The following is a 26,142-nucleotide window of genomic DNA, read 5'->3' on the forward strand; positions in this document are numbered from 1 at the left end:
AACTGTTCCTCTGCCATTTTCTTCCCATCCCTTTGGGGGAAGGGACGGAGATAAGCTAGGAGCTCCTCCTTGGAAAGGAAGTCCAGAGTCTCACTTTCTGCCTGCCTCTAATATTTAATCTCCATTTTTAAGTTTAAAATTACCTTATGTACAAAAGGAACATATGTGTGTTAAAGAGGAGAGGAAATGTTATTCATTCACCTTGTAAAGTGTGTGATGGAAATGTGTGTCTTTGGAGCGCCTTCTCTTCCGTTGCATCCCTGCACGGATGAACAGATGATAACGGAGGTTGCACTGGTTGAGGAAGGTGCGTGGGAGCAGCAGCCCCACATGCCACTGTCTGCGGGGCAGTCCTGAGGTCTCCGCAGAGCTCCTGGGCTCCGTGGAACCCAGCCTGCAAACCGCTGGTCTAGCTGATCTCTGAACAAAGCGGCACCTCTAAAATTCTGTACTATTTTTTAAGGTCTGGAGAGGAAGGATATTATCCTGAACTTATAGAGTTTTGTGAAAAGCGCCTTCAAGGATTGGCTCCTCAAAGTAGAGCTTTGAGGAAAGACAAACCTGCAGCGACAGAATCCAGTTTCACAGCGAGAGAATGGGAAAAAATTGATGGCGATATAAAGGTATAGATCAACACCGATTTTTGTGACATTGTCATGTTGTATATATGTCTACCTCACTTATCCAAAATTCTAGGTTTCTTTTTTGTCAGCCAAAGGCTTTTTTAAAAAAAATATTTTTATTGATTTCGTAGAAGAAGGGAGGAGGGGGAGAGAGAGAGAGAAATAGAAACATTGATGATGAGAGATAATCATTGCCCAGTTGACTCCTGCATGCCCCTTACTGGGAATCAAGCCCCCCAACCTGGGCATGTGCCTTGACTGGGAATCGAACCCTGACCTCCTGGTCCATAGGTCAACCCTCAACCACTGAGCCAGGCTGCCTGGGTTCAGAATGCTATGTTTTTACAAACTTTCATCAGCTTTCTCACTTTACCATTTTATTGACTTGAATTTGAAAATCTGGTTATTAATATAGCTACAATAGTGGTTTATGTTTAGAGTTCTTTGACTTTATTTTGGGGGGATAAAACCTCGTTTTTTAAAAATAGTTCATTGATTTTTAGAGAAAGAGGAAGGCATAGGGAGAGAGAGAGAGAGGGAGAAACATTGATATGAGAACATAACATTGATCGGCTGCCTCTTGCATGCCTCAAACCCGCAACCTTTCTGTGCATAGGGTGACACCCAACCAACGGAGCCACATCGCCAGGGCAAAACCTTTTGGTTTTCGTTGCAGAGCCTGCTTTTACCCCAACTGTGTATTCTTTCAGGTCACTTTTTTAGTCAGTCTCCTTCTCATCCCCCTTTCTTTCATGTCTGCCTTGCCACTTCTCCTGCATTTCCCATTCTCTCTCACTCCTTCCTCTCTTCTGCAATTCCTCCTCTCCCTTTCTTCCCTTACTGTGTTTTTATTCTCCTGCTTCTCCTGTTTGCCCCCTCCATCCTCCTTGCCTTCTATACAAATAGGACAGGTAACAGAGTTTATTTCTATATCCCAGAGCCTATTTTAAGAATGTCTAGCAAATATTACACCCTCACTATATATTTGATGAAAAATAAATAATAGAATTTCACAGATAATAAAGAAATACCCTACTCAGTATTTTCCTGGCACCAGTGACAATTTATTTTATTTATTTATTTTTCTTTTAATATATTTTATTGATTTCAGAGAGGAAGGAGAAGAGAGATAGAAACATCAATGATAAGAGAGAATCACTGATTGGCTGCCTCCTGCATGCCCCACTGGGGTTCAAGCCTGCAACCTGGGCTTGTGCCCTGACCGGAATCAATCCGTGACCTCCAGGTTTCTGGGTCAATGCTCGACCAGTGAGCCATGCCAGCCAGGCGACAATTCAGTTTAATGAACATTATTGTGAACCTGTTATATGCCAGACACTGTGCTATGTTCTGGAATCACAAAATGAGATTAAGACATAGGCTCTGCCCTCAAGGAATTTACAGTGTGGTGAAAGGGATGAACACTAAATAGATTATTTTAAACCATTATGCTAATACATGGAGGGGGAACATTTTATCTTTTTTTTTTTATTGTTTTATTGCTTAAGAGGGGGAATATTTTTAAACCAAACCGGAAGCTCAGAGAAAGCTTACTGGGAGAGATGGTCAATAAGATCTTGCAAGATAGTGAGAAGTAGGAAGGCCAACAACAATATGAATTTCCTTAATAATACTGAGCTGTACACTTAAAAATGATTAATAGGGTAAATTTTATGATATGTGTATTTTCCCCAAATAAAAGAAGAGTAGGAAGGGCATTCCAGGTAGAGAAAATGGCACGAGCAAACTGTCACCTAAAAAACTGACGGATCCATGGGGAATTTTGATGACATATAGTCTTTTCTAATGCTTGGTTAATTACTTAAAATTGTATATTTGCCTTCATTTTCCTCCTTTTTCCCCCTCAGAATTGGGTAACAGAAATTAAAAAAGAAGAAAGTAAAATATATTTTCATGAAACTGAAACATTTCCAGCAAAGGAAGAAAATTTGCCTCCAGTTCGTGGTTCAAACAGCCATCTTCATGTTGCCAAAGTAGGCCTTTTGGTGCGGGATGTGGTGGATAGGGGAAGAAGGTTGTGCATGAGGAGAGCTATCTCAGTTTTGTCAGTGCAGCCAAACGGTGATGTGTTCTAGGAGAGCAGGGATTTCTTTCAGCTGGTCATGTGCTATTACCTTCATGAGTAGACCATTGTTCATTAATTGATGAATCAAAATAAAACTGCCTTTTCTTTTGAAGACTTGCATCTTAGATTAATTGCCTTTCTTCATTTTTCTTTTGCTGTTCAGTCTCTTCTACTCTGACCAGTTTTTTGTGTTGTTGTTTGTTTTTTTTTTAACTTTATTTCAGGAGGAAGGTAGAGGGAGAGAGAGATAGAAACATCAGTGACGGGAGAGGATCATTGATTGGCTGCCTCCCGCATACCCCACACTGGGGATCGAGCCCACAACTGGGCAAGTGCCCTGACCAGAAATTGAACTGTGACCTTCTGGTTCATAGTCGACGCTCAACCACTGAGCTACTCCACCTGGGCAAGGGCATATTTATTTATTTATTTATTTATTTATTTATTTATTTATTATTTTTTGTTAATCCTCACCCAACGATATTTTTCCATTGATTTTTAGAGAGTGGAAGGAAGGGAGAGAGAAACGACACATGTTTTTAATATTCTTTGTGATAAAATGGGAAGTATGCAGAAAGCATTTCACTGTGACGTGAAAGATGATTGTTATCTCAAGAGAAGCACTTGTGTGATTGAGTTGGCAGCTTCAGTCGCCACTTTTTTCTGGAATAAATTTTTCTCCAAAAATTTATGATTATTCAGACTTGGTTTTTTGGCAGACATTGCATTGAGAATGAACAAAGTGGGCCTGTCACTTTAACCGACAGTGCTTTTTGCCAGTGATAATACCTGAGCTTTCAAGTACAATCTAGAAGAGTATTTCATATTCTTACGTGGCTCTTGAATACCTGCTTGTGACAAAACAATTTCCCGTACTCAGACTTTTCTGAGGAGCTCCGTGAAGATATTAGCAGATACGGTTTTTTATTGTATGACGAAATGTATGAATATTTGGAAGATCTGCTTAACTCCACGTGACCAATGCACCACGTTACAAAACCGCTCAAAATGGTTTCAGATTATGGCTAACTTCTAAGAAATAATTTAAGAAACTATTTGTGAGCATAATGGCTATTGTTTGCTTCTCTCCCACTGCCTCTGGTGCTTCCATTGGGCATGTGACCCAGGTTGGGCCACTCGCTAGCACCAAGCTAGTGCTTGGTCAGGGATGGGCGCATGGCCCACGCTAGGCAATCAGAACCCTTCCCTGGGATTTCTCTAAAGATGGAGAGCAGAGTCCTTTTCCTTTCTGATTCGGAGGCCTGTGAGGTTATAACTCTAGGCTGCTTGTGGCCATGTTTTCTACTACATGGAGAAAGCAAGTAGCCAGCAGGGAAAACAAAATCAGTAGGCAGAGAGAAGCAGGGATGAGGAAGGGGTGGGGAGAGGAATTGGAGAGAGACCATATGACTCTCTCATCCAGCAGTATCCCTGTCCTGCCTTTCATCAGTTTGGTTACATAAGCCAATAATGTGTTCTTTTTAAATACAATTAGTCCAAGTTGGGTGTCTGTTATTACAAACAAACCAGCTTTGAGTAATACAGCAAAATATTCTCCAATGCCTAGGTTTTAAAAGAATGAGTGATAGTTTATTACTTTTTTATTATCAGAAAATCACTAATAATCATTTCACATGTGATTTTTTAAAAATTTTATGTATGTGCTTAAAGTCCTATAGAGTGCTCTGAGATTAACTACAATTTTTTTAAAATATTTTTTTATTGATTTCAGAGAGGAATGGAGAGGGAGAGAGAGATAGAAGCATCAATGATTAGAGAGAATCATTGATCGGCTGCTTCCTGCACACCCCTTACTGGGGATGAAGCCTGCACCCAGGCATGTGTCCTAACCTGGAATCCAACACTGACCTCCTGTCCATAGGTTGACGCTCAGCCACTGAGCCATACCTGCTGGGCGAATTAGCTACAAATTTAAAATCCTTTGAAGCTTGATATATATTCTTTTCTTAATAATTTTAATACTGGATTTGTTATAGCTTAAAGGGTATGTCTTTTTCTTATTCATTCAGTTTTCTTATTAATCCAATTCTTCACATTGCATTTATAATAAAACCTGCTAATCTTATATTAAGTATGTCTCATAACGTGTGTTTTTATTCTTTTAGGGAAAATGTTCTAAAAGTAGATCGGCTAAAAAGAATATTCCAAGGGATTATGCAGAGTGGGATAAGTATGTTTTACATTTTTTATGTAAAATTTGTCACTGAAAACTTCTCTACCACAAAATACTGTAATAAGTTCTTAATTATTACAAACCTGAACATTAAGAATAGCAAGGTACTTCAGTAGAGTACTCAGAGTATATAGTCTAAGCACTCTTGATCTTGTTTTTCATTAAATAAAAATCTCCTGCATCCTTTTGTTTATGAGAGCAACCACAAATAAATAATATAATCCTTATACCTATCCAAAATAAAAAAGAACAAAAATTTTAAATTGAGAGATTAAAAATGGCGGCAGAGTAAGTGGATGCTGCGGGCACATGCTCCCAGGAACAAACTGGAATTACAACTAAAATACAGAAAAACTTACTGAATAATCAATGGAAAACTCGCAGGCGAGAATTCTGATATCTGAGGAACGAAAGTGGAGACCGCATAGAGACTGATTTATTTTGTATATTGTAAAAAAATAAAATAGTTAAAAAAAATTTAAATTGAGAGAAATGTGTTACAATTTTAATTACAAAAATCTAAATAGTTTAGATCTGATTAATGTTTAAGTTTTCACTAAATTACATGGTTAATAAGAAAGAATACAGAAAACTTGTAATATAAGCTATTATGCATTTTTGGAATGTGTGTTTAAAGGCATGGTGATACAAATACAAGAATATCATTAGTATTTTTTAATGTATTGTATTGTACTTTTTTGTTTTTATTCTTTCTTTTAAGATTTGATGTGGAAAAGGAATGTTCAAAAATTGATGAAGATAGCAAAGAAAAAACTCTAATAAACAACAAGTCACATTTGTCTAAAATTGAGACAAGACTAGACACAGCAGGTAATTGGGGAAATATAAGAACAATTTAGTAGTCTTTAAGTTTTTAAAGTTATAATAAAAACTGTCAAACTAGAGGACATTCTTTCTTTTTTTTAAGTGGTTGCCTCCCACACTGGGATCAAGCTTGCAGCCGAAGTACATGCCCTTGACTGGAATCGAACCTGTGACCCTTTAGTCCATGGGCCAATGCTTTATTCACTGAGCCAAACCAGTTGGGCAAAGGCTTTCTCTTTAAATGCTACAGATTTTCATGACAAGTTTATGCATTTTCTCCTAAAGTTGACCACTTCTTTTTTTTTTTTTTTTTTAATATATTTTATTGATTTTTTACAGAGAGGAAGGGAGAGAGATAGAGAGTCAGAAACATCGATGAGAGAGAAACATCGATCAGTCGCCTCCTGCACATCCCCCACAGGGGATGTGCCCGCAACCCAGGTACATGCCCTTGACCGGAATCGAACCTGGGACCCTTCAGTCCGCAGGCCGACGCTCTATCCACTGAGCCAAACCGGTTTTGGCAAGTTGACCACTTCTAACAAATTCAGATCTATCCTTTATTTAATTTTATATGATTAACAGTTATACTTCTTAAATTTTAGTAAGACTTAAAAATACAAACCATTTTTTACTGTAATTAATTTGTTTTTCATTTCTTTTTTTTAATCCTCTTTTTCCTTCAAATCCCTCAAATTTATTTTCTTTTTGCTTCAAAACAAAATGATGGAACAGTTTGTTTTCATTTGAAGTCCATAGGCGTATAGTACCTTTAAAGAGAAACAAAATCAGTCATAAAATATGGAAACCCTCAAAAATTGTGAATGATTAGAAAAAAGAAAAGAAACTTTACTAAATTTAGGAAATCATTTTTTTTCTTTTAATTATTTACAATTTTCAGCTTCTCTTAAAATAAGCATTCTTGGATTTAACATTTTGTAAATATTCTATTAAATTATACGTTTACTTAAAGCAGGTACCATTTGTTTCTAGGTCTGACTGAGAAGGGAAAGGATTTTCTTGCTACTCGTGAAAAGGAAAAAGGAAATGAAGCTTTCAAGTCAGGAGATTATGAAGAGGCTGTGAAATACTATACAAGGTGAGCAGATTTTTGTGTGGTTTAAACTTGCTATTTTAAAAGAAATGGTAGCATTTAAATTTAATTATTGAAAGGATATAAATAAGCTAAATGGCCTATGTCAGACTCACTCAAGATATTGTATTTATCATAAATTCACTTCTGTTTCAGCATTATTTTGTATTGGTTTCAGGTATAAAGCATAGTGGTTAGACCAGGGGTGGGCAAACTTTTTGACTCGAGGGCCACAGTGGGTTCTTAAACTGGACCGGAGGGCCGGAACAAAAGCATGGATGGAGTGTTTGTGTGAACTAATATAAATTCAAAGTAAACATCATTACATAAAAGGGTACGGTCTTTTGTTTCAATAGTTTTATTCATTTCAAACGGGCCAGATCCGGCCCGCGGGCCGTAGTTTGCCCACGGCTGGGTTAGCCAATCATATACATTACAAAGCATTCCCCCAATATTTCCAGTGCCCACCTGACACCCTCCATAGTTATTGCAATGGCATTGCCTATATTCCCTGTGCTGTGCTTTATGTCCCCATGACTTTTATAACAGCCCTAACCTTTTCCCCCTGCCCCCCAACACCCTCCTCTCTGGCAACCACCAGTCCCTTCTCTGTGTCTACCACTCTGCTTTAACTTAAGCTGCGTTTCTCTGCCTTCTTGGATTTACCACTGGCCTGCTTGTTGCCAATGAGCGTTTGTTTTATAGGAGCATATCCGTGCTTCCCACCGTAGCAGCGTATAATAATCGAGCTCAAGCAGAACTCAAACTACAGAACTGGAACAGTGCTTTTCAGGATTGTGAAAAGGTCTTGGAGTTAGAGCCTGGAAACGTAAAAGGTAAAACATATGCAAAGGACGCTTTTAAATTTACAGCAGGATCCTTAAAGACTCTTTGTAGACACTCATTATGTTCACACTAAGCATATGTCAAATAAACTCAAGTTTCTATATGGAATCATTACCTTCATAAAGTTACTTTTAATGTCAAGTTTAACTTGGAATTTAAGTCCCTGGTTTTGCATTGAAGTAGCTGATAATTTCAGAAGATTCAATAAAATATATGTGTTTTTTAAAGAACTATCTCAAGCTTGCATTTAACTATGGGGTTTTTTCTTTCCATTTTTTTTTTATTTTGTAAAATACATATAAATTGACCATTTTAATCATTTTTTAAGTATACAGTTCAATGGTATTGTTGTGCAGTCATCATTACCATCTCTCTCTCTTTCTCTCTCTCTCTCTCTCTCTCTCTCTCTCTCTCTCTTTTAATTTTTATTTATTTCAGAGAGAAAGGGAAAGGGAGAGAGAGGTAGAAACATCAATAATGAGAGAGAATCTTTGATTGGCTGCCTCCTGCACACCCCCTACTGGGGATTCAGCCCGCAAACCCGGGATGTGCCCTGACTGGGATTCAAACCAGCAACCTCTTGGTGCATGGGACAATGCTCAATCCACTGAGCCACACCAGCCAGGGCAAAATGATTTATCTTTATATTTCCATAGTTTGTTCTCCCTCCCTTCCTCCCTCCTTCCCTCCCTCCCTTCCTTCCTTCCTTCCTTCCTTCCTTCCTTCCTTCCTTCCTTCCTTCCTTCCTTCCATTTATTTCTTTCTTTCTTTATTAGAGGCCGGGTGCACGAGATTCGTGCACTGGGGTGGGGTTGGGGAGGGGGTGGTCCCTCAGCCCTGCCTGCGCCCTCTCGCAGTCTGGGAGCCCTCAGAGGATGTCCGACTGCCACAGAGGCAGGAGAGGCTCCCACAACCACCGCCGCTGTGCTTACTGGCAGTGAGCCCTGTGAGAGTGTACTGACCACCAGGGGGCAGCTCCTGCATCGAGCGTCTGTCCCTGGGTGGTCAGTGCACGTCATAGCAACCGGTTGTTCTGCCATTCGGTTGATTTGCATATTACCCTTTTATTATATAGGATTTTTAGAGAGAAATAGGGTAAGAGAGAGAAAGACAATCGGTTTTGTTGTCCCACTTATTTATGCATTCACTGGTTGTTTCTTGTATGTGCCCTGACCGGGAATCGAACTGACAACCTTTCAGTGCACAGGACAGTGCTCAACTAACTGAGCCACTCCAGCCAGGCTCCATTGTTTATTTTAAAACTAACATCAAATTGGTCAAAATTATGCTTTAAAATAGCACATTAAAATATATCAGATATAAATTTCTCACTTTTCAGAATTACTAAGCCTGATTCTTTTCAAAATAATGACTTATTACACAAATTCTCTCAGTATATAATGGGTAATGATGGGACTAAAAAGGCATTTATTTTCAGGATTTAATAATTATTATACATTCAAACATATTTAAAAAGCGGATGCAAATTACCAAAGTACTTGATTTCTGAACCTAGCTGACTTAATCATCAGGATTCTCTGTTATCCATGTGAAATACCTCCTTCTGGTTATTTTAGAACTTGCTATAAAGACTCCACTAATGACCCCATATTCTGAGTCAGATGCTGGTCAGTAATATCCTAAATTTGAATAAATGATTTTCAAAGTTTTCAGAAAGTGGTGAAATAATGCTAGTGGTGATTATAAGGAGGCAAACATTGTTTAACGAGAAGCCTCCACTATGTCGCACAGCACAGAATCTCTCAGCCGCTGGAGGAGCTGGCAGGGCCTGGGGCTGCCAGAGGGCCAGGTGGTTGGAGGGGACAGGTGCCTGGTGCAGCCTCTTGTTTACCTCAGTACCATTTTCTGTATGTGCGACAACATGAGAATGGGTGTCGTTAAGCTTTGCACAGTGGCATCCTAAACCGTTCTGTGCTACTTGCGTTCTTCCACTCAAAAAATTGTTAACCATAGCGCCATATGTTAAAACAAGCAACTTATTTTAGTAAAATTTCAGCTCTTCTGCGCCGTGCCACTACATTTAAACATCAGAACAAGCTCCAGGACGCGATGGAGGATTTGCGCCAAGTGCTGGATGCTGAACCTGATAACGAGTTGGCCAAAGTAAGTACAGAAAGTGATTCCTCACAGAATTCCGTAGTTTGCTGCTTCTGTGTTTATGTGACATCAATCTTGCTGGACACATGATGCTGAGGATTAGGTTACAGATTTAACAAGTAGGTACATCCCAGACACCCCTAAGAGGTTAACATCAATTTGAAGTGGAAGAAAGCAAGCTCTTAAATTGTTCAGAACTGTAAACCTACTTCTGAAGGACAAATACTCAATTTTTTTTCTTTCCTGCAATGCTGTAGGCAGTGGTTTTCTTTGAGCTAATTCCAATTTATTATGCAGAGCAGTGTACACGTTTCCTGGGCTTAGGCACGAGCTTGGTGGCCATAAAAGAGGGTTTCTCTCCGTAACGTGCATGCAAAGCATGCATCACTGATACAGACTGACTCAGATGTGCACTGGGCAGGTGTGTGTGTGTGTGTGTGGCGGGTGGGGGGGGGGTGGTCTGTGGTAAGGCCTTGAAGAGTAGAGTAAGTGTTGAGAACTGTGAAGGGTCTGAGATTTTACCCTACCTGCAAATTAACAAGGTGGCCGAGAGGAATATACAAGATTCCTGGGTTGGACACAAAGGACTTGGTTGCAGCATAGCAAGCTGATGAGCTTCAAGTCCATGTCAGTTCCCCTGGCTCCCAAGTCTCATGGGGGTAGCACAGAAACGCCCAGGTAGATGCTGCACACTCAGTGCATCCGTGTCCCAGCGGAGGCATCCCCAGGTTTCATGGAATATAAGCACATCTGCCCAACTAACGTGAGAGGGAGACATTATCTTCATTTTCCCAGAGAGCAAACCTGCTCTTTCCTCTGGAGGGAGATACTCTCTTTCCCAAGGCAGTTCACGGAGAGATACTCTATTTTCCAAGGCATACATCCTTAAAAAGATAGTCTGACGTCGTTTAGTTTCTCTGCTCACAATATATTCAGAAATGAGAATCTCGTGCAGCACTGTATTCCAACAAGCAGTTCCAGTTTTCCTCATACGCCTGCTGGGTATCTATCTCTGAATGGCAGCTAAAGTCCCTAGAGCATCAGCTGCATTTGTCAAGGCAGCATTTCAGTGAATTCATTGTAAGGCCCCATTTAGGAACACATCTTTTCCCCATAGTATTTCCTTTTTTTAACGGTATGTTTAATATATATGTACATGAACATATCTAGGAAGATGACCATCAGAATACCAAGTGTTACCTAAGTGGCAGATAATTTTTTCTGCCTTTTTTATACTTGTTAATGCTTTAGGTTTCTTACAGCAACCATGTATGTCTATAATCAGACAAAGCAACAAAGTTGTTTGAAAAAGAAAAACAACAGACCACCATGAAAAGCCTTACGTTAATGATCATTGTTCCCTTTTTAATAGCTTATATTCTTGCCTGAAAGAATAGTTTTATTTTTTATTAAAGGAAAACTTTTTTTTTCCTTAAATATGGTGATTATGTTGCAGAAAACCCTGTCAGAGGTTGAAAGAGAGCTGAAAAATTCTGCGCCCGCATCTAAGACTCACACCAAGGGGAAAAGGATGGTTATTCAGGAAGTAGAAAACTCAGAAGATGAAAATGGAAAAGAAAGCGAAAGAAAACATGAAGATGGCAGTAGAGATAAGAGTAAAACATTTTTTCTCTTTTGGTTATGTAGAATACTACTTTTTTATATGACGAGTTAGTCTATCAAACTTTTTGTAGCCTTAATCTTTTTCTTAATATAGCTCATTTTTCTTTTTCCTGTATTTATTTTTTTTATATATATTTTTAAAAAATTGATTTCAGAGAGGAACAGTGAGGGAGAGAGAGGTAGAAATAGCAATGATGAGAGAGAATCATTGATTAGCTGCCTTCTGCATGCCCCCTATTGGGGATTGAGCTTGCAACCCAGGCATGTGCCCTTGACCAGAATTGAGCCTGGGACACTTCAGTCCGCAGGCCAACGCTCACTGAGCCAAACTGACTAGGGCTCATCTTTTTCTTAATATAATCTCCCAAACTCATTTTTCTTCTTAACCTGACACTGTTTTCTAATGCTCAATTTAATTCCTGACTATCTTTTTTAAAAATTGATTTCAGAGAGGAAGGGAGAGGGAGAGAGAGATAGAAACATCAATGATGAGAAAGAATCATTGATTGGCTGCCCTCTTCTGGGGATCAAGCCTACAACCCAGCCATGTGCCCTGACTGGGAATTGAGCCGTGATCTCCTGGTTCGTAGGTCGATGTTCAACCACTGAGCCACACTGGCCAGGCTATCATCTTTTTAAAAATATATATTTTTTCATTAATTTGTAAAAGAGAGGGTAAGGAAGAGGGAGAGATAGAAACATCAATAATGAGAGAGAATCATCATTTGGCTGCCTCCTGCACGTCCCCTACTGGGGATCAAACCTGAAACCTGGGCATGTGCCCTGACCAGGAATCATTTCTGATTTTGTCATTCATGGCCCCAAATTATTTTGTAGATTATGGAATACATAAAAATATGTAAGATTCAGAAAACAAAAGTTTCTTGATAAGAAGAATATAAATTTTAAGACCAATTAGTTCCCTTTTACCAGGAAAGCAAATCAAGATTAAGTGGAATAGTCCTAGCCGGTTTGGCTCAGTGTCTAGACTGTCAGCCTGAAGGGTCCCCGGGTTGGATTCTGGACAGGGCATATGCCCAGGTTTTGGGCTCGATCTCCAGTAGGGGGCGTGCAGGAAGCAGCTGATTAATGACTCTCTCTCATTGATGTCTCTCTCCCCCTCCCTTCTTCTCTGAAATCAATAAAAGTATATTTTTAAAAAAAAGATTAGGTGGAATGAAAAGTTGGAAGCCATTTTAAAGTCATCCTTTTAAAACGAAATAAAATGAATAGAACTATTTTATGCTTACTTCTACCAACTTGTATTGTTAGATGGCTTGTAAAAAGAGATCTTGGCGCCTCGGACAAGACAGGAGAAATTCAAGTCACTATTAGGAAAATAATGTTAAAGTCCGGAGGAGATCATTGAGTTGGAATCTTTGCGGGTGGTTTCCCATTCCACCACATTCCAAGAAAGAATTGTTAGTCATTATGTGGCAGGCGGCGGGAACAGCAGCGCGTGTCTGACCAGGGGGGTCAGACCAACCTGAGTTCAGCAGCCTCGGTACTTGGGTTCTGGCTAGAAAAGAATTCAGAGCCAAGAGAACATTTGTTTGTTAAATCACAGAGGTAGAGAAAGTAATTCCTAGAAGAGATGGGCTTAGGAAGGCAAGTTATGGAGACAAAGGAAGGGCCCTTGGGGCCTGGGGCAGGGAGGAGGAAGGAAAAGGGAAGGCACCTGTATGCTCTCTGGAGGGAGAGCGCACCGGGTCCTCCATCCTAAGGGCGTTAGGGTGGAGACTTCAGGGCAGGTCCCAGGGGAAGGTTTGAATAGAATGGTCAGCAGCTTTCCAGGTGTGTCCTTCAGGGCTGTGGTCTCCACTGATTGATGGTGGCACCAGGGAAGGGGGTCTTTATTCAAAGCAGCTGGTTTTGTTGCTTCTCTGGGCCTGGAGCTGAAATACAACTGAGGCCTAGATGTTACCTCTAGCGGGGAAAGGTCAGGGGTTCCAAACCCAGTGACCACTGATACGCTTGGGGAGGAAAAGTCACCATGGAGGCAAGGTCCCACCCTACCATTGAGTGTCTGTTGCCAGGCACCTGGGGCTTTCCACTCTGGTGACCTTCTGACCTGGCCTATGGTCCTTGCCCTACTCATGTCCAACTGCCCACCATAGATAATACCACATTTTCTTTATCCATTCCTCAGGTGGCTGCTATGAATATTCAGGTTTATGTGTGTGGACATGTTTTTGATTTTCTTGAGTATAGGAGTGAAATGCGTGAGTTATATTGTAACTCTGTGTTTAACTTCTTGAGGAACTGCCAGACTGTTTTCAAAAGTGGCTATAGCATTTTATATTCCCAGTGGCCATGTCTGAGGATTCCAGTTTCTCTACATTCTTGCAAACACTTGCTATTGTGAAGTGGTAATTCCTCACGGTTTCAATTTGCATTTCTCTAATAACTTATTGTGTTAACCACTTTTTCATGTGTTCATAAGCCATTTGTATATCTTTTTGGATAAATGTTATTCAAGTCCTTTTGCCATTTTACAGTTAGATTACTTGCCTTTTTATTGATGCACTAGAGGCCCAGTGCACGAAATCTGCGCATGGGTGGGATCCCTAGGCCTGGCTAGCAATCAGGGCCTATTGGGGCCAAGCTGGCCAGGGCCTGCCAGCTGCTGGCCGGAGCCTAGGGACCTGCTGGCTGCCGGACGGGGCCAGAGGGATGGGGGAGGGACGGGGAGAGGTTGGCTGGCTGTGGGAGGTTGATTGTGGGAGCGCACTGACCACCAGGGGGCAGCTCCTGTGTTGAATGTCTGTCCCCTCATGGTCAGTGCTCATCATAGTGACTAGTGGACCCGTCGTTCTGATCATTCGATTGTAATGGTTGCTTAGGCTTGTATATATATAGATCATAAGTCTTTACATATTTAGATAGTAGATTCTTACAGATAATAATTTGCATATTATTTCTTCCATCCAGTGGGTGGTCTTTCTACTTTCTCGATTACATCTTTTGCTGCACAAAAGTTTTACATTTTGATGAAGTCCAATATATTTTTCTTTTGTGCTTGAGCCTTTCGTATCATATATAAAATCATTGTTAAATCCAAGGTCATGTAGATTTATCCCTATGTTTTTTTTCTAAGAGTTTTATGATTTAGCTCATATTTTGGACATTGATTTATTTTGATTAATTGTGGTAGGGAGGAGTCCAACTTAGCCTTTGCTTTTTTTTTTTAACATGTGGAAATTCACTTTTCCCAACATCACTTTTTAGAGACTATTCTTGACACTTTTGTCAAAAATAAATTGGCCATAGATGTATGGGCTTATTACTGGACCCTCAGTTCTATTCCATTGGTCTATCTGTCTGTCTTTATGCTAGTACCACTCTGGATTGTTTTTGTTGTTAATCCTCACCCAACGATATTTTTTTCCAGTGATTTTTTTTATAGAGAGTGGCAGGGAGGGATGGAGGGGGGAGGAGAGAGAGAAAAAAATAACACATCGCTGTGAAAGAGACCCATTGATTGCCTCCCTCACTCACCAGGGATGGAATCTGCAACCCTTCTGTGCCCAGACTGATGCTCTAACCACTGAGAAATACTGGCCAGGGCAGCACCAATGTTTTGATTACTATAGCTTTTAGTAAGTTTTGAAATCAGAAGTATGAGTCCTGCCTGGCTTGTGTGCCTCAGCGGTTGACCCAGGAACCAAGAGGTCACCGGTTCTATTCCTGGTCAGGGCACATGCCTGGGTTGCAGGCTTGATTCCCAGTAGGAGGCAGCCAATCGATGATGTTCCTCTCTCTCATCGATGTTTCTCTCTCTCTATCCCTCTCCCTTCCTCTCTCTAAAAATCAATAAAAACATATTTTTTAGACAAAGAAGTATGAGTCCTTTGATTTTGTTCTTTTTCAAGATTATTTTGGCTACTTTGGAATTCCATATTAAATTGAAGATCAGTTTTTCTATTTCTGCAAAAAAGTCTATGGAATTTGATAGGGATTATGTTGAATCTGTAGTTCACTTTGGCTAGTATTGATATCTTAACAACATGAAATCTCCCTATCTATGATCAAGAAATATCTTTCCAGCCCTAGCTGGTTTGGCTCAGTGGATAGAATGTCAGCCTGTGGACTAAAGGGTCTGGGTTTGATTCTGGTCAAGGGCACATGCCTGGGTTGCAAGCTCAATCCCCAGTAGGGGCGTGCAGGAGGCAGCCAATCAGTGATTCTCTCTCATCATTGGTGTTTTTATCTCTTTCTCCCTCTCCCTTCCTCTCTGAGTTCAATAAAAATATATTTTTAAAAAAAAGAAAATAAATATCTTTTCACCCTAGCCAGTTTGGCTCAATGAATTGAGCACTGGCCCGTGGATTGAAGGGTCTTGGGTTCAATTGTGGTTAAGGGCATGTACCTCGATTACAGGCTCAATCCCCCGGCCTGTTCCAATCGATGTGTCTCTCTTACATTGCTGTTTCTCTCTGTCTCTCCCCCTCCCTTTCACTCTCTCTAAAAAAAGTCAATGGAAAATATCCTTGAGTGAGGATTAAGAACAACAACAACAAAAGATGTTTTTTAAAAAAGAAATATCTTTCCACTTAATTAATTTCTACTGTTGAACTACTCTTCTATTCCTGAGATAAATCCCACTGATCGTGGCATATAATCCTTTTAATATGCTATTGGATTTGGTTTGCTTGGATTTTGTTGAGGATTTTTGCATCTACCAACTACCCGAACGACCCTCTAAGGCTACTGAAATCCTGGTGGTCTTTAGTTCTGTTGGTTCTCTTCAGTCCTTGTGCAAATGACACTGTTGGCCATTACTTCCTTGGATGTTTATTGCTGACTCCTTTCTCCCTGAAGTACTCATTCTTCTTGGTATGCCCTCCTGGCTTTTTTCCCCTCATTTTCAGGCACTCCTCCATCTCCATTGTAGATTTTTCCTGTGACCATCTTTTAAGACTTGATCTGAATGACTCAGTCCACATTCAAACTTCAGTGATTCTTTATGTGCCAGCAACTCCCAAGTCAATGTCTCTAGATAAGGCCACTCCTCTGGTCCACATTCGGAGTCACCTCCTGAGCAAGTCTTCTGGAATGTCCTACAGGTAGTGCAGCACCTAACAGGACTCACAGGACTTTCATGTTCTGGCCTCTGTTTACCTTTACAGAGGCTGGCCAGGTTGTTCAGGGACATTCCATCTTAAGGAAAGAGGTACGGCAGGGCATTCAGTTCAATTCATTTGAATCCCAGTTACGCTGGGACTTTTCGCGCTCTGTGCTTGAGCAAATGCCTTAGCTACTTTCTTGTGTCTCTTATTTGTAAAGCGGGGATGATATTACTTGGTCTGAAAATTAATGATAATGTATGTGAAGGCCTTGGCCCATATAAAGTTCTAAATAAACTGCAGCTATTTAGTAATAGTATCGGTCAGACATGGGAGGATAGCAATCACACTAAGCTGTCCATGGTTACTGCTGACACTGACCTGTGCTCCCACCCGTTTCTGTTCTGTCTGGGTGGGGACTTCAGCAGCAGATATCAGCTAAAGATGGGAGCCTTGCTTTCATAAGCCTGCTGTCACGGGGGAGAGGGAGACACCTCGGTTCTTGCCTTCTTGAGGGAAAGATTTCAATCAAGAGACAAAGTGCAGAAAAGCAAGCAAGAGTGTATTGACCTCAGCAAAAATATACTTAGGAGCGTGAAACAAGGAAGGGCATAGAAGCAGCAACAGGAGAGCCTATGCTGGGCCGCCTTAGCTCACTGGGAAGTCAGAGGAAAGGGGAGCCTTGGAGACAGGTTCAGGGGGTGAGCCCCAGACCAGCTGCTGCTGCCCATTACCCCCCTGGTTGCTAGTCTCATGGAGTCCCTTAGAGGTTAGGGGATATGTGCATACAAGCGGGAGGTGGTGGGGGGAGCAGAAGGGGAAGGGAATGGCAGGGGCATGCTCCCTGGGAGAGTGCACTGGCATCTTCATTTTCAGGGGTTTTATTTTATTTTTAAGTATTTGTGTTCCTTTCAGAGAGGAAGGGAGAGGGAGAGAGAGAAACATCAAGGATAAGAGATAATCACTGATCAGCTGCCTCCTGCACACCCTACACTGGGGATCAAGCCAGCACCCAGGCACGTGCCCTGATGGGGAATCGGACCTTGACCTCCTGGTTCATGGGTTGACGCTCAACCACTGAGCCACACCTGCCTGGTGCAAACCATTTACTCTTAAGTGTCCTTGGTTTAGGGAAAATAGGATTTACTAGGTTGCTGCAAACTGCTGTTTAACTGTCTGTCTCAGTTCCCCTATTTTGGAATTTTTCTAGCTTCTTACTATTCTATAACATGACTGGGTCCAATCTAGGGTTTAGCACTATTATACGATCTTTTTTTTTTTTTTTTAATCATTGTAATGGAAAACTCTCTTTTTAAAAAACAAATTGTTGATTGATTTTAGAGAGGGGAAGAGAGAGAGAGGACATGAATTTGTTCCAGCTATTCATGCATTCATTGGTTTGCTTCTTTTGTATGTGCCCTGACAGGATGGAACCCACCTCTAACCAACTGAGCTACCTGGCCAGGGCCCAAAACTTACCGTCTTTTAAAGACTCACTTTAAAATCAAGGTGCTTATTTGATGTGATGTCTTTGCTAGGTTCGCTTTAAAGTGACTTACAAATCCCTTGGGCTTTATTTTTCTGTCAAGTGACCTTTATCTCCTAGTTCTTTAACGTAAGGAAAGGTACCCTAGCCGTGGGTGCAATTATTGTATTCAACTTTTAGTAACTGCATTCGCTCGAAAATCATACCTGGAAGAAAAGCGCCTGTTTTGTAAGATCTACCTTTGCCTGTGGGCTCTGATGAAGGGAATGACTCTGAAATGCTGGTTTGCAAATCAGAAGCCCTTCCGTGTTTAAAGAGTTAAATACGGGCTTGGCTGCGGTCCACAGCCGGAGAGCCCCGGGGGCTCGGCCGCGGGCGGGCGGACCGGCCTGGAGGTGCGGGGGCCGCGGGACTCCGCCCGAGAGAGGGCGGCGCCCGGCTCCCCGCCCCGCCCGCCCGCGGCCCGGCGCCCGGCACCCCCGCGGCCGCGGTAGTTTCTCCTGATGATGCAAACACTCACTTCCCGCATCCACTTCCCACAGAGGCCGCCGAGCCCGCGGCCGCCGCGCGCGCCATGGGCAACATCCAGAGGAAGATGACGGGCCGGGGCGAGGCGGGCAAGCGGCCGGAGAAGGGCGCGCCGCGGCGGGGTCGCACGCCGGGGCCCGGCGCCGACCAGCGGGGCCGCCCGAGCGCCCCGGCCCCCGCCGGCCGCGCCAACGGGCACCCTGGCGGCAGCAAAGGCGCCCGGGACCCGGTGGCGGCCGACGCGTCCCCGGCACCCGGCGCCCCGCCGCCCGCCCCCGCCGCCCCGGCCGGCCCCTCGGGCCTGAAGAGCCAGGGCAACGAGCTGTTCCAAACCGGACAGTTCGCCGAGGCGGCGCTCAAGTACTCGGCGGCGATCGCGCAGCTGGAGCCCGCAGGTAGGCGAGCGGCGCCCGCCCGCGGTTCCCCGGCCCCCGGGCTGAGCGTCACGGGCCCTGGAGGGCAGAGGCGCCGGCACCTCCCGAGAGGCGGGCGCTGGCCTGTCTGCATTCCTCCCCGGTGGCCGAGGGCGGTGCGTGGCTGGACCCCGGGGAGCGGGCTGCACCTGGGGATGCGCAGTGTGCGCCCCGGCGAGGGTCCCCGCGCGCGGTCCCAGCCCCCGGGCCACTGCGGGCGGGCGCGCGGCTCCCCCGAGCTCTGCGCGATCAGCCGTCTCCAGCGCTGCAGTGCCGCCGGGGACCTCTGTGGCCCGCCGTGGTGTCATGCCGGAGGAGTGGAGTTTGCTCATGGATTTTAACTGTGTTTACTTCAATGTGATTTTAGGAAGCGGAAGCGCGGACGATCTAAGTGTCTTATATTCAAATAGAGCAGCGTGTCACCTCAAGGAAGGAAACTGCAGTGGCTGCATTGAAGACTGTAACAGGTAAACGGCCGCTTTCCGGTTTGTCCCGCGTTGTTAAATCGTTTCGAGGTGGTGGATGCGGTAAATTACCGCCCTTCTGAGTTTTCTGCATGACTCATTTCTTAAGAAGTTGTAAGGTATGTTAATTGACTGGTAACCATAAATTCTCTTTAGCCTATAGGTGCTATACTATAGGGAGACAGTCATAGAAGGTTGTGCACACTTTTCAGATCTCCACTGCTGCCACCTCCCGTGCTCTTTTCATGGCAGGCCTGGCCTGCGGGAGAAAACTTCCCCCTACCCTCCCTGCCTCCTGCAGTCCACCGTGGCATCAGAACTTTTCCGGAAACGGTCTTGCTCACACTGTTTCAAACAGGTGTTCCCTAGCTCAGCACACTCTCCCAGACAGTTCTAAACTGCTCTGTCACCACATTGCTCCCCAGACAAGCCTTCTGCTCCCCTTCGGCCCACTGTCTTCAGTGGGCCCTGCACACCTTTGCTTCTGAAATTTCTGCTCAGCCACCCCCCTCGACGCCCCCCTCTGCCTGCCTGGTCACCTTCAGCCTCCCTGGGCACCTTCAGCCTCCCTGGTCATCTTCACATCTGGACACTTGCACTGTCACTCTCTCGCCTGCAGGTGCTTGTGTCCTCCCCGGCTTTGGATTGCAAGCTCTGTGCGGTCAGGAGCCATGTCTTATACAGCTTTGCATCCCCCAAGCACAGTAGTCACCATGGTGCCCTGCCAGTTACATGCTGAAATAGAGGAAACACACTTTCATGAATAAAAAGTATGGTTTTCTTTTACCATTAAGTAGTGAGCCTTCCTCAGGAGCCTTTTGGAAAGAAGCTGTTATTAGTGAATCTAGAAAATAAGAACTCATATGTCCTGGTTTGACCTTAACATTCCTGGATTACTCCTTTCGTCTGGTATAATTATTCATATCACCCCCTTTTGCTCTCAGAAGCCCCCGTTTGGACAGTAACTTAAGTGGACACCCTGATTATAAGGTGAACGATTCATTTTTTTTTCACTGGTAGTATCAGTTTAATGCAATGGGTAAAAACTTGTTAGTATCTGTGTCTACATTTTTTTTATCCTCACCTGAGGATATGTATATTGATTTTAGAGAGAGAGGGAGGGAGAGAAAGAAACATTGATGTGAGAGAAAAACATTGAACCTGTAATCTAGGTATGTGTCCTGATTGGGAATCGAACCCTAAACTTTTTGATGTAAAGACAATGCTCCAACCAGCTGGGCCAGCTGGCCAGGGCTATGTCTACAGTTTAAAAAGAAGGCCTTTGCTGGTGTGGCTCAGTGGTTGACCATTGACCCAAGAGGTCCCAGGGCCGGTTCCCAGTGGGCATATGCCCAGGTTGCGGGTTCCATCCCTGGTCATGGCGCGTATGGAAGGCAACTAATCAATGTTTCTCTCTTTTTCTCTCTCCCTTCCTCTCTCTAAGCATGTCCTCAGGTGAGGATTTTTTTTTTTTTTTTTAAGGTCTTGGTGCTCGGATTTTTTGCCAATTTTACATTCAAATTTTAAATAAATAATATTTATATTCATTCTGGCCTGACTTTAGACCTCATCCACTATTGTGCTAGTTCACATTAGCTAATTGTTGTTACATTTTCAGGGATTTGTGAATTGGTCGAAGTCAAGTGGGTAGCTCGAAGTCTGCCATGGTGCAGTACTAATACCATGAAAATTGGCAAATGCCATAAACCTGGGCTTTTTTTCTCCAGGAGAGCCGGATGTTAAACATTTACCACTGCCCATAACTAACCAACAAGACCACGTGAATTTGCAGAACATCAGGCGCACTGCGATCTGCAGCCAAGAACCTGTGAGAGGGCTAAAATAATAATAATACTTTTCCTTCCACTGTCTAAGTTCTAGCTGGGCTCATAATCAAAGTAACAGAGGAATATTAATAGGAGAAAATCAAATTTTAGCACATGTGCATGGGGAATTCACATACGTATGAAAATTCCAAAGAGACAGTGAGGTAAAATTTGGTATATATATAATTTTTGACAAAGAAGGGAGGGGAACACACATGGCAGGTAAAGATTTGCTAGACAACCCAGAAACAATGAGATGGCAGGGGGATCTAGTAAACAGGCCCCTGCTTGAGGCCTTTCTGCCGACCATACTTCATTCAAATTAGGCCAAGATGTGTATGGGCAAGATTGCTTTCCTGGAGCAGGTTTTCCTATCTCAATCTCTTGGGCAGGAAAGGAGGGAAAGATCAAAGGTTCATTTCTAATTCATTTGTTTCTTAATAGCCAGCTTTTATAAAAATATGGTTTTATTGATTTGAAAGAGAGAGAGAGAGAGAGAGAGAGAGAGAGAGACATCAATAATAAGAGAATCATCAATTCAGCTGCCTCCTACATGCCCCCCACTGGGGATCAAATTGAAACCTGGCCATGTGCCCTGACCAGGAATCAAACTGTGACCTCTTGGTTCATGGATAGACGCTCAGCCACTGAGTGACATCGGCCAGGCTTTTCCCCCCGTCCCCCCTGAGGACATGCTTAGAGAAAGGAAGAAAGGGAGAGAGAGACATACACACACATTGATCTGTTGCCTTCAGTACGTGTCCTGAACGATTGAACCTGCAACCCAGGTATGTGCCCTGACCAGGAATGAAACTGGCAACCTTTCACAGGACAATGCTCAGTCAACTGAGCCACTCCAGCTGAGCTCAAAAAGCACAGGTTTTTGGGTGTCAAAACATTATTTCCCTTCAACCCTTTCCACTTAGGTGTCCGTTGCTAATACATTACCCTTCAGACTTGTCTTAGGTATTCCCTACAGTGAGTGAAATCTAGGACTCTTTATTTAAAAACCCAGTACCTGTACAGACAAGGCTACTGTCAAACAGTGGACTCACGTTGTCCTTAAGTGAGATTGTTTAAGGTGGCAGGCATTTTCTTGTTAAAACTTGTGTTTCATTGTAGACCCAAGAGGAGGTGAAAGATGGGACTCCAGCCATGGTGTCCAGGGAGGCTAGAATGGAGGTTTGTCTGAAGGGACAGCCGGCCTGCTGGGGAAGGAGATGGGTGGAGCTTAGGTAAGGTGTCCTTAAAACATTGTCTTCTGGGCCTAGGAATCCAGCTCTGTTGGTCAGTACTGACCTCCAGCATAAGGGGCATGGGTGGTTTCACTCCAGAGCATTGGTTCTCAAACTCTTTTTGTTGTTGTTGTTGTTTTATATATTTTATTGATGTTTTACAGAGAGGAAGGGAGAGGGACAGAGAGTTCAGAAACATCGATGAGAGAGAAACATCGATCAGCTGCCTCCTGCACACCTCCTACTGGGGATGTGCCCACAACCAAGGTATATGCCGGAATTGAACCTGGGACCTTTGAGGCCACAGGCCGACGCTCTATCCACTGAGCCAAACTGGTTAGGGCATGTTGTTGTTGTTGTTGTTGTTGTTTTAATATATTTTTATTTCAGAAAGGGAGGGAGAGGGAGAGAAAGATAGAAGCATCAACAATGAGAGAGAATCATTGACTGGCTGCCTCCTGCACACCTCCTACTGGGGATCAAGCCCGCAATCTGGGCATGTGCCTTGATGGGGAATTGAACTGTGACCTCCTGGCTTATCGGTCCATTCTCAAACACTGAGTCACACCAGACGGGCAATACAATCTTGATTGTATGTTCTATTTCAGAATATAATGAACTACTTTAAGTAGCGAAGTAGTAGCTTTACACAGTTACTTCAAACAAAACCAGTGAACATAACCTTGAAGTACATCTCTAGTGATACTGAAAATACTTCATAGAGTAGTCCAAGATTAAAATTCACGGCTTAAAGAAGTCATTGTATGCCTGTCTGGTGCAGCTTGGTGGTTGAGCATCAACCTATGAACCAGAAGGTCAAGATTCAGTTCTGAGTCGGGGCACATGCCTGGGTTTCGGGCTTGATCCCCAGTGGGGGGCGTGCAGTAGATAGCCGGTCAATGATTCTCTCTCATCATTGATGTTTCTAACTCTCCTTTTCCTTTCCTCTCTGAAATCAATAAAAATATATTAAAAAAGGAAGTCATCGTATGCCTCCTTGATGACCTCTGGTCTATTTTTGAGGCTCTTTAGAAGCAGGTGAATAATAAAAAACTGTATTAATTTTTGGAGAGCTAATTTTCAAACAGCAATGCAAGTTTTTGTGGTTCTGTGCTAAGGTGCCTTATTAAATACATAGGTGCAAATAAAAAGTTCCCTTTTAATCCTTCAACAACAATCTGTTGAAAGCCTGCTCTGTGCCTGGTGCCGTGATGGGCTCTATTAGGGTGTGTGTGGGGAGAGGGTGTGTTAGGAGTGAGGGTATAATGGGGTGAGGGCAGGGGAGGATGTAGAAAGAGGTGCAGAGGTGGGTGAGGCGCACTGTCTGCTGCCAGGGAGCTCAGTTTCAGTGGGGGAAGAGCAAATGAATGCCAACGGGCTTTGGTCCTGGTTTAAAAGAAAGGAAGTAACCACAGATTTGATTGTTCTGCTACTCAGGGTTTGCCTTTCTGGCATGTTGCCAGGTCCTGAAGATGAAATGCCAGGTAGGTGTGTATTTGAGTCCAGTGCCGCAGGGTACATTCAGTTAGTCTAAGTTAAAGAGTAACTTTCAGAACAAATGACATGTCATATTTTTGTCTTCTTTAGGGCTCTGGAACTTCATCCATTCTCCGTTAAACCTCTTCTTCGACGAGCAATGGCCTATGAAACTTTAGAGAAGTATCAGAAAGCTTATGTGGATTACAAAACGGTGTTGCAAATAGACTGCGGAATCCAGACAGCCAGTGACAGTATTAACAGGTAACGTGATCTGAGGGTTAGATGTTTTCTAATGGAATGAGATTCTTTTTCTTTCCCTCCTTCAAGAATGGTGTCAGAGCGTGCGAGTGTTCTCAGTGACTGACTACACGAGTGATTGCTGCCTTTCCCTCCATCCAAACCAAATGGTTCTCTTTCCATCTTAATTTCTAAGTATTCCATAATACATTGAGTTGTCCTCGAATACCTTGAAACTATTTTTTTTTTGCAATGTTAAAAATTAATTTTCGAGAGGAAGAGAGAGAGCGAGAGAAAGAGAAACGACCGACGTGAGAGAGAAACATTGATAGGTTGCCTCCCACATGCACCTCGACCAACCTGGGGATTGAACCTGAAACCTGGGTATGTGCCCCAACTGGGAATTGAAACCACCACATTTTGGTGTATGGGATGATGCTCCAACCAACTGATCCACACCAGCCAGGGCCTCTAATACCTTTATATTTGTTTCCTTTATATTTCTCCATTTATTACTATTCAGTGAATATTCTTTTTTTTTAGTTTTTTTTATTGTTAACAGAACTGGATTACAGATGTCCCCTCATCTCCCCCACTCCTTTCCCCACCCTCCACTCAGCCCCTGCCACACCCCAGGCCGCGCCCCTATTGTCTGTGCCCCTGGGCTATGCATATAAGTTCTTGGTTAATCTCTTCTTGTCCCTGCCCCCCACCTTCCCTCTGAGAGCTGTCAGTCTGTTCCATGCATCCATGCCTCTGAATCTATTTTGTTTGTCAGTGTATTTTGTTCATTAGATTCCACATATAAATGAGGTAATTGATGTTATCTGGCTTATAAATGAGATGATGTGATGTTGTCTGGCTTATTTTGCTTAGCATAATAATCTCTAGGTCCATCCATGTTGTCCAAAGGGTAAAAACTCTTTTTATAGCTGCATAGTATTTCATTGTGTAAATGTACCATAGCTTTTTTTTGTTTTGTTAACCCTCACCCGAGGAGATTTTTTCCATTGATTTTCAGAGAGTGGAAGGGAGGAAGGAAGAAGGGGAAGAGAGAGAAACATTGCTGTGAAAGAGACACATTGATTGGTTGCCTCCTGCACTTGCCCCTGACCAGGGCAGGATTCGAACCTGCAACCCAGGTACCTAGAATCGAACCTATAAGCCCTTGGTTTGTGGGCCAATACTCTAGCCATTGAGCACACTGGCCTGGCCTGTACCACAGCTTTTTTATCCACTCATATACTGAGGGGCACTTGGGCTGTTTCCAGATCTTTGCTATTGTAAGTAACGCTTCTATGAACATAGGAGTGCATACATTCTTTCTGATGGGTGTTTCTGATTTCTTGGGGTATATTCCTATAAGTGGAATTGCTAGATCAAAAGGCAGATCTATTTTTAATTTTTTGAGGGAACTCCATCCTGTTTTCCACAGTGGCTGTACCAGTCTGCATTCCCACCAGCAGTGCACAAGAGTTCCCTTTTCTCCACATCCTTACCAGCACTTGTTTGTTGATTTCTTAATGGTAGCCATTCTGGCAGGTGTGAGGTGATATTAATTTGCATTTTTTTCTGATGACTGAGCATTTTTTCATTTATCTCTCTTGGCCATCTGAATGTCCTCTTTAGAGAAGTGTCTACTCAGGTCCTTTGCCAAGTTTTTTTATTGGATTGTTTATCTTCCTTTTGTTGAGTTCTCTATATATTTTGGAAATTAAACCTTTATCAGATATATCATTGGCAAATACGTTCTCCCATACAGTGGGCTCCCTTTTCATTTTGATGATGGTTTCTTTTGCTGTGCAAAAGCTTTTCAGTTTGATGTAGTCCCATTTGTTTATTTTTTTCTTTGTTTCTCCTGCCCTAGGAGACGGGTGAAAATTCTGCTACGTGAGACGTCAGATTTTACTGCCTGTGTTTTCTTCTAGGATTCTTCCGGCTTCGTGACTTACATTTAAGCCTCTTACCCATCTTGAGTTTATTCTTGTGTATGTGTAACT

General features: G+C 42.9%; 1 protein-coding gene across 1 annotated transcript in view; it reads left to right on the forward strand.

Annotated features, from left to right (window-relative positions):
• SPAG1 (sperm associated antigen 1) overlaps window positions 1–26,142 on the forward strand; it is a 48,491-nt gene that overhangs the window by 1,710 nt on the left and 20,639 nt on the right. Inside the window, exons 2-12 of the mRNA XM_036337887.1 lie at window positions 464–623; window positions 2,492–2,617; window positions 4,836–4,900; window positions 5,625–5,734; window positions 6,722–6,827; window positions 7,527–7,657; window positions 9,685–9,791; window positions 11,242–11,401; window positions 18,503–18,883; window positions 19,269–19,368; window positions 24,014–24,166. Of these exons, the coding sequence (XP_036193780.1) occupies window positions 464–623; window positions 2,492–2,617; window positions 4,836–4,900; window positions 5,625–5,734; window positions 6,722–6,827; window positions 7,527–7,657; window positions 9,685–9,791; window positions 11,242–11,401; window positions 18,503–18,883; window positions 19,269–19,368; window positions 24,014–24,166 (1,599 nt within the window). The remainder of the gene's footprint in view (window positions 1–463; window positions 624–2,491; window positions 2,618–4,835; window positions 4,901–5,624; window positions 5,735–6,721; window positions 6,828–7,526; window positions 7,658–9,684; window positions 9,792–11,241; window positions 11,402–18,502; window positions 18,884–19,268; window positions 19,369–24,013; window positions 24,167–26,142) is intronic.

The sequence above is a fragment of the Myotis myotis genome, unplaced genomic scaffold, assembly GCF_014108235.1.
Source record: "Myotis myotis isolate mMyoMyo1 unplaced genomic scaffold, mMyoMyo1.p scaffold_m19_p_16, whole genome shotgun sequence".
NCBI classification, from domain to species: domain Eukaryota; kingdom Metazoa; phylum Chordata; class Mammalia; order Chiroptera; family Vespertilionidae; genus Myotis; species Myotis myotis.